This window comes from Serinus canaria, chromosome 4A (genome assembly GCF_022539315.1).
Source record: "Serinus canaria isolate serCan28SL12 chromosome 4A, serCan2020, whole genome shotgun sequence".
Taxonomy (NCBI): domain Eukaryota; kingdom Metazoa; phylum Chordata; class Aves; order Passeriformes; family Fringillidae; genus Serinus; species Serinus canaria.
The window spans coordinates 18509447-18525456 of NC_066318.1; the positions used below are offsets into that span (position 1 = coordinate 18509447).

The window sequence follows — 16010 nt, forward strand, 5'->3', positions numbered from 1 at the left end:
CTCAGGAAGCAGCACAGGAACTGTGGGCACAAAGCAGCATTTGTGCTCCCATGGGAGAAGCTCCTAAAAATACCTGGGTTAATGTTTCATTGATTTGTTATTTTGTTCTCTCTCTTTTTATTTTTTTTTTTTTTTTTTTTTTTTTTTGTCAGAGCTAATGAGCTAAAAAAAACCAGCCCTGGGTCTTCCTGGGATGAGCCAAAGGCAGCAGCAGCAGCCTCTCCCTCCAGGTGGGAGTTCCAGCACAGCCAGGATGGGTGGGACAGTTTGGGCTGAAGGTCAGAGACCTCTGTGGGCACCACTCTGGGAAAGGGGAGGAACCAAATCCATCTTTCCATGGCAATCCTTTCCTGGATGCAGACAGCTCTTAATAAAGGTTTTATGGCTGAAACCCATGGCAGGATGTGACAATATCCTGATAGAAGGGCTGAAAACCCAAAAGGAAAAAACCCAGATGTAGGACCCTGCACTGGTTTGGGTTGGAAGGACTTTAAAGCCCATCCAGGCCCACCCCTGTGGGCAGGGACACCTTCCACTCTGCCAAGTTGCTCCAAGCCCCATCCAGCTGAACCCTTTCTTGCTAAACAGATGTAAGGGAATAATTTTTAGTTGTTTTCCAAGGTTTTTGACTGAATCCATGCCTGGTGCATAAAAAAGGTGGAATAGTTCTCACTGCAAACAGCACTTTGGCTGCTGCCCTTGTCCGGGTGCTTTTACTGGTGTGCCACTGTAGAAAGTGGGAATTCCTGGCAAAATCTGTGCTTTTAATTTAAAATTGCTCTGAGAAGATGACTTTGCCAGTGAATGGATTGAGAAGAGTGGTGATTCATTCCCATTTTCTTCATTCCCATAAGGAACACTCCAGTGCAGGGTAGATTTGCTGCAGCTGAGCTGGTTTGATCAGGAATGACAATTTTGTCCTTTGTCCTCTCCTGCAGCCCCAAACCAGGCAGCAGGAGCCAAACACCCTCATCCCCAAGTGACACTTTGAGAACAATCTCCACTTCTGCAGAAATCAGGTGGGTCTGGAGGCCCTGCAGCAGCCTCAGGATCCTGAGGGCAGGATGGGGAATTCTGCTCTGCCTGGGGGGGTTCCCTGGAGACACAGAATCCTCCAGGACACGTCCATCTGTCCATCCATCCCACATGTCTATTCATCCATGTCCACCTATCCATCCGTGTCCACCATGCCTACCTGTCCATCTATCTTTCTATCCATGTCCACCTGTCCATGTCTACCCGCCCTGTCCAGGTGGGCAGCGCGTTCCGGAGCCGTGAGGTGCAGGTGGAGCTGCAGGTGATCACCTCCAGCCCTGTTACCACGTGTTCCACCTGTGCATCCACCTCACCTGTCCACATGTCCATCCATCCATGTCCACCATGTCCACCTGTCCATCCTCCATGTCCATCCATCCATCCCTGTCCACCTGTCCATCCATCCATATCCATCCATGTCCATCTATCTCCAACACACCTGTCTATCCTCCATGTCCATCCATCCATGTCCATCCATCTCCATCCCACCTGTCCATCCATCCATGTCCATGTGCCCATCCCACCTGTCCATCCATCCATGTCCATATGTTCATGGAGCAGCACGGAACAGCAAACACCACACAGGGAATTCCAGGGAAGGGACAGAAGCATCTGGGAGGAAACATTCCCAGATGGAAGCCAGGGCCTGCCACATTTGAATGCTGGGAATTGCAATCCAGACCTGCAGCCCTTTCTGTGCAGCTCCTGTGGCTCCTCCTTCCCCTCCCTCATGCTCCTGCTGTTTTCCCTGCAGGAATGGTGAGGACAGACAGGCCCTGAGTGGGAAATTCTCCTTGGAAACAGTATCCCAGGGTGGAGATGGGTAAGGAATGGGCAGGGGCTGCTCTGTGCTGCTGACCCTGGATTTGCTGGGGAGCAGCAGCTCCCTGCTCCTGGTGTCCCCCAGCCCGGGCTAGGCTGCACTCCAAGAGCAGCATCTGCTGGCAAAGCTGCAGCCTGGCAGAGATCTCCTCCCTTCCCTCACTGCTCTGGGATTCTCCCCCCTGAACACTCCACTCCCTGCATTTCCCTTTATTTTGCTGCTCCCTTTGCCTCCCGCTGCCATTCTCTGGAGCTTCCTCCTCCAAGGGCTGGGCTGGTCCTTGCTGCCTGGTGGCTCCTGCTGGTCTTGGGCCATGGTTCCATAATCCATGATCTGCAGTCAGACCCACTGGGCTCAGGAATGCAGGCCTGCCCATCCTGATGGAGAGATTTAACCCCATTTTGTTCCCCAACCAAATATCAGCAGATTTCTCTAGGATGATGCATTACAAATGCTGACAAGTCCCATTTTCACTGGAATTTTCCTTTTTTTTTTAGTGACAAAGCTCTGAAGGAAAAGCCTGAGAGGTTCCCATGGGATGAAGGGGTCCCCAGAGCCACCAGGGCTTCCACAAATGGAAGGTAGAGTCACTGTGGGATCCCTGACTTGGGCACTGCACAATCCATAAACTGCTGATCTGGAGAGGGCTGGAATCTCGGAATGGATATTTACTGGTGGAAAAACAGATTCTAAATGGGCTTTGTAGAACTGCTCTCTCCTCTAGAAAATGCAGGGGAAAGTCACTGTAGAACATTCCTCAAGTTATGTCTCTCTTTTCCAGTTTTGCTGAGCACACAGAAGACAAGAATGGGTTTTACCCACCAGAGTAAGGGGAAAATTCCCTTTTTCTCCTTCATTTTAGAGGTGGAGGGGGTTTCTCCTGACCTGGGACTGCCCTTGCAGAGGAGGGTGGGCCTGACCCAGCAGCTCAAAAGGCCTGGGCTCTTCCAGCTGCTTTCCTCACACAAGAATGAGGGGGTTGGATCTGAGGCTCAGCCCTTCAGGAAATTCCCAGGGCTAAGCAGAAGGGAGGAAAAGATGTTCCACTGGAGCCAGGAAAACCTAGTGGGGGATATTTTTACTTCTTGGTGTTCTCCTCTTGCTTGAGCTTCCTGCTGGGACCAACCAACCCCTTTCTCTCTCAGGTCCAGCTCTGGTTCCTGGCACACTCCTGGGGATGCTCCGGAGAAGCTGCTCCATCCCTCCGAGCCCTTCCAGGGGGACACCAGGTGTGACACAGGGTCTGGGGCTGGCACCCTCTGCTTCCAGAGGGACCTGGGCTGGGAATAAGCAACTTGTCCAGAGTAGAGCTGGGATTAGAATCCAAACTGGGCAACAAAGCAACTGGAAAAGGAAAATCCTGTGTGGGTAAACAGTGGGAGCAGCATCTTCCTGTTCGCTGTTACACAACTTCTTCTCAGAGAAGCAGCCTGGGAATTCAGGGGGAATTTCTTCCTGGAAAGGGTGATCAGGCATTGGCAGGGGCTGCCCAGGGAGGTCTGGGGTCCCCATCCCTGGAGGTGTCCAAGGAAGGACTGGAGGTGGCACTCAGTGCTCTGGGCTGCGGACAAGGTGGCAATTTGGCACAGTTTGGACTTGATGATCCCAGAGGGATTTTTCAGCCCCCGGAATTCTGGGAGCAGATCCAGCAGCTTTAGCACTGCCTTTAGTGCCTCCATCCCCCAGGATTTTTGAGCTTTTGCTACCCTGACATTGCCAGGGCTGCATGGTCAGGGAGGAGTTGCTGCTATTGGCAGCACTGATCTCCCTGGAGCTGCTTCCCTCCCTGTCTGTTATTTTGGGATTTATTTCCCTGTATTGGCCCAACAAAGGCATTGATGTGAGCAGGTTTCAGTGCCAGGTTGGATGGGGCTTGGAGCACCCTGGGATAGTGGAAGGTGTCCCTGCCCATGGCAGGGGGTGGCACTGGATGAGCTTTAAGGTCCTTCCAACCCAAACCATTCCATGATTCCTGGATTCTGTGAAATGAATTCATGCCCCTGAGCTGAGGAGAGGAGGATCCCATGGCCTGGAGCTGCTGCTAGTGATGTAGGAATGTCTTCCCCAAAGTTACTCCTATTGTGCTTTGCTCCATCCTGGGACAGGACAGGAAATTCCTGTACAGAGATGTGTGGGAATTTAGTCCCAGTAACCACCTCAGGTCCACCACCAGCCTCTCCTTCTCTTGGATAGGACTGCAAAAGGGTTTTTCTGAGGAAAATCAGTTCTCTGAGGCAATCCTTTCCTCTTTCCTGGGCTGATACAAAGTGCAGTGTTGCTGTTCCATACAAATCCCCTGGAAATTTTGGAAGCTCTAAATTCTCTGGTTTTTTGCCAGGTCACCCTTGCAGTCTGATGTCCCTTTTCGTCCCACTGAGAGAACCCCTGTGCATATCGAGGACACAGAATATTCCTTTAAAAGGTAAGAGTAGGGTGAGTTTAGTGGGTGTAGGAACAATCCTGAGCTTTAAGGGAAACCTGAATGGGCAGGCACAGAAAGAGGCTCCTCCTCCTGTTTTTTTTCCCAAGGATGGAAACAACTGAGATTTAAATAAACCAAGAGCTTTGTGTTGTATCCCTCTTCATCTCCTTTGAGAGCAGCCAAGCACTCCAGATTTTTCCTCCTCCTGTGCTCTCAGTGGGGGTCAGTCAATCCCTTTCAATTCCCTGATAATCCAGGGATGCTGCAGCAGCAGCAGCAGGGAGCTGGGAGCAGCTGGAGCACAGGGACATGGGCTGTCCTAGAGAAAACCCCTGTGCAGGCTGGCACAGGTCTGGCCTGGTGAGCAGAGTAGTGCCAGGCTCCAGGTGCCAGTTTTTAGGGATGTGATGGGTGTTGCTCTGGTTTCCAGCTCTGTCTTGGGCTATGAGGAGAGGAGCAGCTCCACGAATCCTGAGGTCCCATCCCACCACCAGCCCTACTGGGATGAGACAAGGTGAGGATTGGGGGAACTGGGGTGTCTGGAGTTGGTGATCTGGGATGTCTGGGGTTGGTGATCTGGGGTTTTTGGGGTTAGAGATCTGGGATGTTTGGAATGGCTCTGGCCAAACTGGCTCCTGCTGCTGGCCTGCTCCTCTCCAGGGAATAGGTTTCTGCCCATCCCAGCATGGTTTTTCCCAATCCTCGATCTCTGGTTTAGGTTTCTGGACTCAGCCAGCCTCACTGAGAGGGGCCAAGGAGCTCCTGGCCATGACAGCCCCCCAGAGCCTCCCAGGCTGCAAGATCCCACTGAGCCCAGCAGGGCTGGGTAAGGAATGGGATATTCCCCCTGCCTTCTGTGGGATGAGAGGTCATTCCTTGGGCATCTTCCCCTCTGCTGATAAATATCCTCCCAGGTTCTCCTTTTCATAGAGTCATGGAATTGTTAAGGTTGGAAAAGACCTCTCAGATCAAGTCTAAGCATCAGCCAGCACCATCACCACGTTCAGCACTAACCCATGTCCGCAAGTGCCACACCCACACATTTCCTGAACATTTCCAGGAAATGGCAACCCTTTCCATGAAGAAATGGAAATGGCAACCCTTTCCATGAAGAAATTTTTCCCAAGAAATATCCAACCTAAACCTCCTCTAGTGCAACTTGGAGCCTTCTGGTACCTGATTCTAGTGCTGCTTCTACTGGATGAACCTTTTACCATGGTTTTGTAGCAAAACCTGGGAGAAACGATCCTCTGTAGCTGGAGTCATCAAACCCTGTCCTGCTGGACTGCCAGGAGTTGCTTCCTAGACTTTAAATTTGGGAGCAGAGGGTGTCTGAGGAGTGACAATAAGCAATAAAATTTGGCATTGGGCTCCATAGTAATGCTGGGTCTGGTTTTGAACTTCCCTAGTCAGGGCTGGATGTCCACATGGGAGGACTTTATGGACTGATTTCCTTTCTTTTGTCCATATTTTCCACCTAAACTGAAAGAATTGAGGCTCTTGGTTAAACTGGGCTTCCTCTCAGTGTGTCAGTGAGAACACCTTGGAGTCAGAGGGTGAGCAGAGTGTTCTTCTCCCCAGGTCTGAGCTGCACTTCCAGGACACTGCTGGGAGCAGGGACAGGAACATGGGAATGTCATCCTGTGTGCAGAGTGAGGAAAGCATTGCAAGAAGGCAAGAGTGATAATGGGACTGCTTTTCCTGGTGGGAGGACGTGGGGAATTTGCTGCAGGGGGCTCTGGAGGAGGCACTAAAGGTGCTGTGGTTGGGGTTCTTCCTTTCAGCCCTGCTTCTTAAGAGGTCTGGATTTTCCATCTGTTTTTTTTTCACATCCCTTTGGGTTATTTGAGGACTTGAGTTAGTGCTGGGTGGTTGCATTTGATGATCTTAGAGGGCTTTTCCAACCTAAACCATTCTGTGATTCCATTACTCTATCTGGCACATTTCCATGCAGGGATATTGCAGGTTTTGGTTTTTTTTTTTTTCCTTGAGCCAGGAGATTCTCCAGGGGCTGCATCTCCATCCCACAGGAATTCTGTGCTCAGGGTGCTTCCACAGACCATAAAGGTCTCATGTCTTGGCAGGTCCAGCTCTGTTCCTGGAGGAAGCAGCATCCCAGCTCCAGAGATTCCACATGCAAATGAGTCTGAGCCCCACGGGGACAGGTATGGAGCTGGGGCACCAGGACAGCCCTCAAACACTCCAGGTCTCCTTCCTGGCCTGCCCAAGGAATCCAAATGCTCATTTCCTGGCCTAGGGAATTCAGGAGCCAATGCAGGCTCTGCCAGTGCCACCTTTCCCCTGGGAAGAGCACAGCCCTGCAGGGACCTCCCACAGGAATTGTTGCAGTTCAGCATCAGAAGGACCTGGAGCTGCTGGAGGGAGTCCAGGGGAGGCCACAGAGCTGCTCTGAGGCATGGAGCCCCTCTGGAGCCAGGCTGGGAGAGCTGGGGGTGCTCACCTGGAGAGGAGAAGGATCCAGGGAGAGCTCAGAACCCTGCCAGGGCCTGAAGGGGCTCCAGGAGAGCTGGAGAGGGACTGGGGATAAGGGATGGAGGGATAGGACACAGGGAATGGCTCCCACTGCCAGAGGGCAGGGATGGATGGGATATTGGGAATTGGGAATTGTTCCCTGTGAGGGTGGGCAGGCCCTGGCACAGGGTGCCCAGAGCAGCTGTGGCTGCCTCTGGATCCCTGGCAGTGCCCAAGGCCAGGCTGGACACTGGGGCTGGGAGCAGCCTGGGACAGTGGGAGGTGTTCCTGCCCAGGGGCAGGGGTGGCACTGGAGGGGATTTTAACTCAAATCATTCTGGGATTCTGGAATTCTCTGATCCTGTGATTCTATTGACACCATGGTGCCCCATTTCTCCCTGTTCCCTGTAGGAAGTGGCAGGATCCACCCTCAGCAGACCCTGAACACTCGTGGAAGCTGCTCAGGGCAAAGACACCCCTTGGCTTTATGGTCAAACTGGCTTTAATTCTTCAGCAGGTCAGACTTCAGCTCCCAGGAGAGTGCTGGCAGTGCCCACAAGCCCCAGCCCACCGTGCCCCTGTTCCAGGACCGCCAATCCTTCGGGGGCTCCGTGCCCAGCCACAGGATTCCAGCCTATGTGGACAGCCAGGTGTTCAGCACCAGGAGGTGAGGGTTTGGGGAGGGGGTTTGGGCATGAGAGTTTGGAGGTGAAGGGTTTAGGATGCAGAGACAGGGAAAGCTGCTGGCATGGGACACTTTCCACTGTCCCAGACTGCTCCAAGCCCCATCCAGCCTTGTCTTGGACACTTCCAGGGATGGGGCAGCTACAGCTTCTCCACGCAATCCATTTGGGAATGCTTTAGCTTTGCTCAGGTGTTGGGTTTGGAGCCTGCTGTCCCTTTGGAGCACAGACCTGGCACAGGGGCAGAGTGTGGGGGAGTGCATCATGGAACCACGGAGTTCTCATGGCTGGGAAAGGCCTCTGTGATCATCAGTTGTGTCACATGGTCACCAACAAGCCACACCCTCAAGTGCCATATCCCCACATTTTCTGGACACTTTCAGGGATGAGGATTGCATGGTGTGCCAGGGCTTGGCAGTGCCAGAACCTGGCAGTGACTGTGAGCCCAATTTGGGGACTCCAGAGATTCCCACTGCCATGTGCTCAGGGCTTTGTGTCCCCCCAGCAGGCCCAGCCCGGATCCCAAAGAGAGCATTTATTCTGGGAGCAGCAGCCCCAGGAGCAGCTGGTATGACAGTGCCAGGGGGCATGGGGACTTCAGCCCCCCTGCAGGACGGTGAGTCCAGGGCTGGGATCCCTCCCCCAGCCAGGGAACTGCCCACTGCCACACTCACCCAGTGTCCCTGTGTCCTGATCCATTTGCTGATTCCCCGGGTGTCAGCAGGTGTGGGGTGTGTCATGGGAGAGGTCAGTGCCCAGCAGGGACATTCCAGCCCAGATTCCCACCCTGTGTAAGGATCCCTCAGGTGCCCAAACTCAGAGCTTGAGACTGTTCCACTTCCTCTCCCCAGCCACAACTCGCTTCCCAGAGATCCCACCATGTCCATGTCCCAGAGAAGCCACAGGGTGCCGTTCTACATGGACAGCTTAAATTCTAACAGCTCCAGGTAAATGGGGAGTCACAAGGCCTCCAAGGGAAATTCCCCAGAAATTTATGACATAGGAGCCAGCAGGCAAAGCCAAGAACTGAGAGGGAGGATTGCTTTCCAGGGAGTGGATGTATGATCCAGAGGCACAGACCAGCTCTTAAACCATTCCTAGCTCAAGCTGCCTAGCTGAGTGTCTGGGATGCATCCAGAAAAATCCCTGGAGATTTTTCACTGTGTGGGAGGCCAGAAGAGAGGGACAGGAGAATGGGGAGCTGGTTCCTGGCCAGGAACTGGCCTTTGCTACAGGAAAACAGAGATCACAGCAAAGAGAGAGGGCCACTGTCCTCAGAATGTCAGTGGTTAAATGACAGAACTGCTCCCAGAACAAGGAAGGGGCAGGAGGTATCCAGTATGGAATACCATTATCCTGGGGCCCTGCAGTCCCTCCTGGCAGTGCCAGCCCACCCATGTGCTGTCAGATGCTCTGTGCAGCCACCAGTGCAAGGCTGAGGGTCTGTAACAAGGAGTAGTTTTGGGGGTGAAGGGGTGGCACAAGATCCTTGGATTGGCTCCAAGGAAGGTCAGCATCATTCCAGATCTCATTGCTGAGCAGGTGGACAGAGCTGTTTTCCACAGTTTTGTTGCATTCTTCCTTCAAATGACTGAGCTGGGGACAGTTCCATTGGCCTTGGGAATGTTCCCATCTCCTGTCCCCTTTCTCCCCCTGGCTGCTCCCAGTCAGGCTCCCACTCACTCAGCCCATCCTCATTGGAAGATGTCATTGGATCTTCTGGCTCATGGCCCTACAAGTGAGACATCCCCAAATCCCTTCTCCAGGACAGGATCTCTGTCCCGTGGCAGATGAAGGAGAAAGGGATTGGTTTTGTCCATGACAAGGTCCGGCAAAGGGCTCTGCTGTCCATCTGCCCTCCCAGCTGTGGCAGTTGCTCTCCTAGCTGCCAGTTTGGATCCTGCCATGGCTCACAGACTTTTCCCTCTCTCCACAGGCTCCTCTCCAGTTCCAGTGAGAGGCTCTGCAGCTCCCACCACAGCTCTGGGTACCAGCCTGACTCCAGCACTGCCGGGTAAACAGCCAAGGGGGGCACAATCCCCTTACTGCAGGGTGGGCCCTGCTCGTGAGGACTTCCAGCTTTGGCACCTGGCTGGTGTCACCCACTGTGGCCAGCAGGGTCAGGGCATTGATTGTCCCCCTGCTGGGCACTGCTGAGGTCCCACATGGAATCCAGGGATCAGTTCTGGGCCCCTCAGCAAAAAGCAGACCCTGAGGGGCTGGAGCATATCCAGGAGCTGGGGAAGGTGATTGGAGCCCCAGGAGGGGCTGAGGGAGCTGGGAAGGGGCTCAGCCTGGAGCAAAGGAGGCTCAGGGGGCCCTTCTGGCTCTGCACAGCTCCTGCCAGGAGGGGACAGCCGGGGGGGTCGGGCTCTGCTCCAGGGAACAGGGACAGGAAAAGAGGGAACAGCCTCAGGCTGAGCCAGGGGAAGTTGAGATTGGTGGTGGAAGTGTCCAGAAAATGTGTGGATGTGACACTTGGGAACTTGGTTGGGTGGTGACCAAGGTGGTGGCACTAATTGATGATTGGATTTGATGATCTTTAAGGTCTTTTTCAACATTAATGATTCCATGATTCCATGATGTAGAAAAAGCCTGTGCTCAGTTTAAAGGAAAAAAGGTTTCTTTCCTTAGCCATGACAGGTCTTAGTGTAAGAAGAGAGGATTAATCCCAGCTTTTAGGCAGCAGTGGAAATGCACCATGGAAAAAGGCTAATTAATTCCTGTCAGGGCTGCAGGCTGAGGGTGAGAGGGCACAGGGCTCCCCTCGACCTGCACAGAGCTGCACCCGGGTGGAACATGGAATTCTGGAGCTGGCATTGGAAAAAGGCAGGAATATGCAAGGGAGGTAAAAATATCCCCAACCAAGCAGCAGCAGTTTACACGCTGGCTGAAAACACTGGAGATATTCCAGAGGCAGAGCAGCCCCTGGAAGCAGCGCTGTGCCACAGGGCTCGGTGGTAATGGGCTGGGAGCTCTCCCCGTGCCCATTGTGCGCCTAATCCTGACGGGAACTGCGAAAGACTTATCCCTCAAACCCATAACTGGATGAAAGGGTGACATTATCCATCCCATTCTTTGCAATTAACTCGATTTGTTTTGGTGGGGTAATTAGAGGAGTTGGTATTTAGCAACAATGCTCTATGTGCAGGATTTATTCCAGAACAACAGCATCTGCTTGCTCCGAGCCTCTCCCGCACGCGTTCCGTGTCCGGGACCCGCACGGTCCCTGCCCGAGCCCCAGCCGCTCTTTTCTCATGCAAATGCTTCCCGTTTTCCCAGGAGAGGGATCCTCTTTGTCAAGGAGTACGTGAACACCGGCGGCTTTGCAGGCTCGCCACGCCACGGCAGGTAGGGAGCGCTGGCGACACCCGGTGTCACTGCCAGGTGTCACACCCTGTCACACAGGCGTGCAGAACACTGCGCTTTGCCGCCTCACACATCCCACCAAGAGGGAGCAGCTGGAGCTGATCAGCACGGTGTGTGGGGGGGTCGCTGGCAGGTGAGGTTCTGCTCTGTGGGGTCCTGCCCTCTCCACCCGCTGTGCTGGTGACAGCAAGACCCGTATCCCACTGCTCCCAGGGGACAGGCCAGCTCCTCCTCAGGCTTGGTCTCTGAGGTGGGTGAAAACACCACACTGCAGGCTTGGCACTGGGAGGCTTCACTGTGCACCTGTAAGCAATGACTGGAATGCATGAGGAGAATGTGGAGAGTGAGGGCTCTCACTGGTAAAACTTCCATAATATGAGTTTAAAAAGTTAAATTGTACCATTTTCAAGCTTCTGTCTTCAGTTCTTTGAGTTCTGCTGAAGTGAAGCTGCTCCACACTGGTTCCAGCATGACAAGAGCAGGATTTGGCCCCGTGCACATCATCTTCACAGTGATGTGGCACCAGTTCACACCGGTTTGAGGCTCCCTGCAGGCATTATCCTCCCTCAGCGCTCTGCTGGCATCCGTGGGGGAGCTGATTACACTCCCCACAGCTCCAGCCTCTCCCAGAGCTCAGCAAAGCTGCTGTCAGGAGCCACAGATAAGCCAAAGATCCAGGAAACTCAGGCAGAGAGGGAACACTCAGCTGGATGAGGGATGAAACGAGGGATGTGCTCCATGCCTTTTCCTGCCTAGTAGTGCAGGATTTGGAGTTTCAGCAATGAAAGGCTGCTATTTGTAGGGGCCAGATGTGAACATGAGGGCCCTTGTGAGGCCAGGGGAGTTTTGCCTGGAGAGTCCTCTCTTGGGGTACTTAAAGGTTCCTCTTTGTGTCCTGGAAAGGCACTTGGAGGACCTTCTCCCCAAGAAACAGGTAGCCAGGATATTCCAAATCATTGGATTATGGTTCCATCCAAAAATCTCGTCCCACATACCACTGCCAAGTGCTGATATTTGTCTCCTTCCTTCCACAGTGGCAGCTTTGTGGATTTGAGTGACCTGGAGAGAAGCAGCTACAGCCACCACAGTTACCTTTCCAGTGCTCCCCTGCACAGGTAGGACAGGGTGGGGCTGCCTTGAGCAGGTTCATCAAATTCTCAATCGGAAATGATTGTAAGGTTTGCTTTTTGAGGACACTGGGGTGTGTTTGTGGAACAGCAGACAGTAAATGGAAATACAGTGACATGGACTCCAAGGCCATCAAGGTGACCAGAGGGATGGAGCACCTCTCCTGTGAGGAGAGGCTGAGGGAATTGGGGTTGTGCAGCCTGAAGCTGAGAAGCTTTGTGGTAACCTAATTGTGGCCTTCCAGTGCCTGAAGGGATCCTGCAAGAAAAATGGAGAGGGATTATTTCCAAGGGCCTGGAGTGACAGGACAAAAGGGAATGCCTTCTGACTGACTGAGGAAGGGTTAGATGGGATGTTGGGAAGAAATTCTCCTTTGGGAGGGTGGGGAGGCCCTGGCACAGGGTGCCCAGAGAAGCTGTGGCTGCCCCTGGATCCCTGCAAGTGGCCAAGGCCAGGCTGGACAGGGCTTGGAGCAGCCTGGGATAGTGGAAGGGGGCAGGGGGTGGAATTGGATGAGCTTTAAGGTTCCTTCCCACCCAAACCATTCCATGATTCCACAACTGCAGAATTCTGAGATCTGTCCTGCCCCATGCTGTGGGGCACCCCTGAGAAGCTCAGTCCCATGTTCTGTCAGTCACACAGTCACACCTGTGGGAGCAGGCTGCTCATGGACAGCAGGGCTGGGGTAAACCCGTGGCACCAGTGCTGGGACTGGAACCAGAGCATCACAGAGGCATCCACTGCCCTGTTCTTCCCAGGTCCAGCGAGCCCCTGTGCAGCTACTGCAGCCGGGAGATCCGAGACTGCCCCAAGATCATCATAGAGCACCTGAACATCCACTGCCATGAGTACTGCTTCAGGGTAAGCCCCAGTGCCTGTCTGCTGGGAATGGCAGGGCTGGGAACAGGGATCTTCCTGCAAATTCCATCCCCAGGCTTTCAGAGGGTGTGCCAAATCCTTACCTCACATTGGGACAAAGACAGTCAGGCAGTCACAGGTGTCCCTCAAAGGTTTTTAGGTCCTTGAATAAAAGTTAGAACAAGGAGAATTCGTTATTATTGGCAGCATCCTCAGAACACCCTCATATCCTTACCCCAGTGTCCTTGGGGCAGACTTGCTGCTTTGTGCTCTTTGTGCTCTAGTGGAGGTGGCTGAATCCTCAAACCCTGCAGGGTTTCCAAGAAAAGTGTGTGGGGATGTGGGGAGGGTGGGAGGAGGAGGGATGGGGAGTGTGGGAGGAAGAGGCCTGAAGGGACATTTGGCTGTTGTAGCAAAGTGCAGCCTCAAAGGCTGCATCCTCACCTTTTAAAAAAATGATGCAGAGACCTCTGCCCTCTCCCTTCTGCTGTTTCTGTGTGGGTTTCTGCCCATTGTCCAGCCTCTTTGTTTTCCCTTTGGCAGTGTGGAATTTGCCACAAAGCAATGGGAGATCTCCTGGATAAAATATTCATCCACCGGGACATTGTCCACTGTGACAAGTGCTACGAGAAGCTCTTCTAGGTGTGTTTCCAGGACCCCTTTCTGAAACCATTCCCAGGGGGATGGCTGGGTGAGAGCTCAGGGTTCACCGGTGAAGGGTATTTAACCCTCACATTTCCAGGGTGGCCAGGCAGGGACCTTCCTGGGCTGTTCAGTGGGAAGCAGTGACCTTGCTGCAGCATTAGCTGGGAACTCACTCACGCTGTCCCGGGGGTGGTGGTTGGAGCCAGAATCTCGGTGACAAACAAGCTGTGGTGGCTTCCCAGGGGTGACAGGCAGAGGCTGGCTTGAGTGATGACAGAAATGCCCCTCAGAGGTGGAGAGTCCCCACGGAAGGCAGTTAAAGGTTCCTCGCTATGTCCTGGGCTGACCCAGCACAGGGACTCCGGGCAGCTCGGAGCTGTGACACTCCTCTGACAGGGACACAGCTCCTCTGTGGCACGTGCTTACTCCTTTAGTAAAGATCCTTTGAGGTGAAGACCTTCGGGTAGAGTTGTACATTCCAACAGATCGACAGGAGCAGGTTGGACACGGTATGATTTTGTTGATTAACTGGAAGGAGCAGGAGGTGTCATGGCAGCGACCAGAGCTGCTGTGCTGGGGCTGGGAGACCTCGTGTGCTCCCGATGCACAGAGCAGGAGGAGGAGGGGGGGGGGCGGGGAACGGGGGTCCTGCCTCTCTGCTCCCCGTACTTGGTGATGGGATGTGACTAAGCACGCTCCCGGCTCCACCGACCTCCAAGGCCGCATTCCCGGCGGGATCAGCCCGTGCTCAGCCGCTCTTTGGTGCTTGCAGGGCCCTGCGGAGCTGGGAATGCAGCCCGTGCCCGGCGGCACGCCTGGGAATACCGCAGCTCCTGACTGGCTGAGATTGCAGAACTCCCGCTCCCGCTTCCCTCGAGTTCTTTTCCCTCTCGCTGCCCCGTGGCCGTGGATGAGTTCAGCACCTGCTGGTTGATGCTGTCACCTGCACCAGATAAGAGTGATGGGAACGAGATAAGGCAGCCTCCTCCTCAAAGATAACGTTTTCCAGAGGTGCTGAGCCCCTCAGCCTGGCTTTAGCTGCATGAAGATTCCGAGTGCTCCCGGAACTGGGAGTCAGGCACAGCTCCTCAGGTTTATCCCAGTTAATTGCCACGAGTCTCTCCTGATGATATTTGTATTTCTTTCCCTTGTGCAGCCAGGCTGTGCAAGCTGGCACACAGACACTGGGAGTCTTAAACACTAAATGTGGATTCTTGGGAGGCTTTCAATTTAGTCCTTAGCAAAAGCCTATTTTTGCATCTTTCACCCCCAAATTCAGCCTAGAAATAGCTTCTGCCTGATTTCCATTTGCTTTCTCCAGGATTCCAGGAGCACTTGCAAACTCTATTCTAATCGTGTGTCAGCTTTAATTCCCCTTCCTGCCTCTTCCCTGAGGATGCTGCAGCAGCACTTGTGGCTGCTGCCTGCTTGGGGAGATAACAGTGTCCTTCCCCTGGGGTCTAACTCAGGCTCTGAGGGCAGGTGTCCTGTGCCAGAGCAGGGGCATCTCAATTCCCTCTCCTGACAAAGAGCTCTGCTCAGCTGAAATCCCACTTTCCCCCCTCACCAGGGCTTTGCCCAGACCTCTCATTGCTGTAGGTTATTCACAGCCCAAATGCTCACTAACAACATTGAACTTCCAGCAGATGCTGCACTCAGTAAAATCAGAATTGTGCCATTTTAGCCCTTAACTCAGAGCTGAGCGGTTGGGAATGCTGAATACTGAAACTTTTCAAAAGTCAGGTGTCCAGACTTACTGTTTCCTCATGGGAAGCATTAGGAATCATGGAACTATAGAATCCCAGAATGCTTTGAGCTGGAAGAAGTTTAAGTTAATCTATTTTAAAGTTCGTGCACAGGGACACCTTCCACTATCCCAGATTGCCCCAACCTCCGTCCAGCCTGGCCTTGGACACTTCCAGGGGTCCAGGGGCAGCCACAGCTGCTCTGGGCAACCGGGGCTTCCCCATCCTCACAGCCCAGAATTGCTGAAAACCAAGCTTCTCCTAAAATCCAGTGCTTACCTGGGGAAAAAGGAACCCTGATCCCTCATGTGAATTTTTGTTTGTTTGAGGGAGCTGGGTTCAGCCTGAAGAAAAGGAGGCTAAGAAGGGACCTTCTGGCTCTGCACAACTCCCTGACAGGAGGGGTTTTTCTCCCTTAAAGACATGTATCACCCAAAGGGAACCTGCAGCTATTATAAAAATGTTATGCTTTGTAATTTGTATTGGTCTGAGCTTTGAAGAATTGCTGACCCCATGAATAAAAAACAAATGAATTATTCAAAGAGGTGAATCTTCCTGGTATTTGTGGAAAAGGGTCACCTGCACACAGATTTCTCCTACATGATGGATGAGGTCATGCATTTTCTTTAACAAAAAGATCTTATTTCTCTTGGGATTCTGCTGCTTGTGGGGACAAATCTTGACCAGATTATTTCACATGAAATCAAATAATTAAAGGGTATGAAATGTGCTGGTGGTGACTGAGCAGAGGTGGAGGCAAACCCATCCTGGCATTGCAGCTCCCATGGTGGTACAGGGACTTCTGCTTTTGGAAATCCCATCTTCTGCAC

General features: G+C 53.2%; 1 protein-coding gene across 10 annotated transcripts in view; it reads left to right on the forward strand.

The window, feature by feature from the left end:
* Nucleotides 1-15724, forward strand: part of ZNF185 (zinc finger protein 185 with LIM domain) — a 29308-nt gene extending 13584 nt beyond the window's left edge. For 2 of the 10 annotated variants that reach the window (XM_050974572.1, XM_030229032.2), the window contains exons 12-31: nt 153-230; nt 939-1019; nt 1790-1858; nt 2356-2439; nt 2640-2684; nt 3004-3087; nt 4197-4280; nt 4711-4794; nt 4999-5106; nt 5862-5954; nt 6365-6445; nt 7267-7419; nt 7941-8051; nt 8287-8382; nt 9372-9449; nt 10718-10786; nt 11839-11919; nt 12691-12793; nt 13334-13432; nt 14208-15724. In XM_050974572.1, the coding sequence (XP_050830529.1) occupies nt 153-230; nt 939-1019; nt 1790-1858; nt 2356-2439; nt 2640-2684; nt 3004-3087; nt 4197-4280; nt 4711-4794; nt 4999-5106; nt 5862-5954; nt 6365-6445; nt 7267-7419; nt 7941-8051; nt 8287-8382; nt 9372-9449; nt 10718-10786; nt 11839-11919; nt 12691-12793; nt 13334-13432 (1681 nt within the window). In that variant the 3' untranslated portion in view covers nt 14208-15724. The remainder of the gene's footprint in view (nt 1-152; nt 231-938; nt 1020-1789; nt 1859-2355; nt 2440-2639; nt 2685-3003; nt 3088-4196; nt 4281-4710; nt 4795-4998; nt 5107-5861; nt 5955-6364; nt 6446-7266; nt 7420-7940; nt 8052-8286; nt 8383-9371; nt 9450-10717; nt 10787-11838; nt 11920-12690; nt 12794-13333; nt 13433-14207) is intronic. The other 8 variants (XM_018914220.3, XM_018914221.3, XM_030229034.2 and 5 more) reach the window with 8 other exon arrangements.
* Nucleotides 15725-16010: the final 286 nt, after the last annotated feature.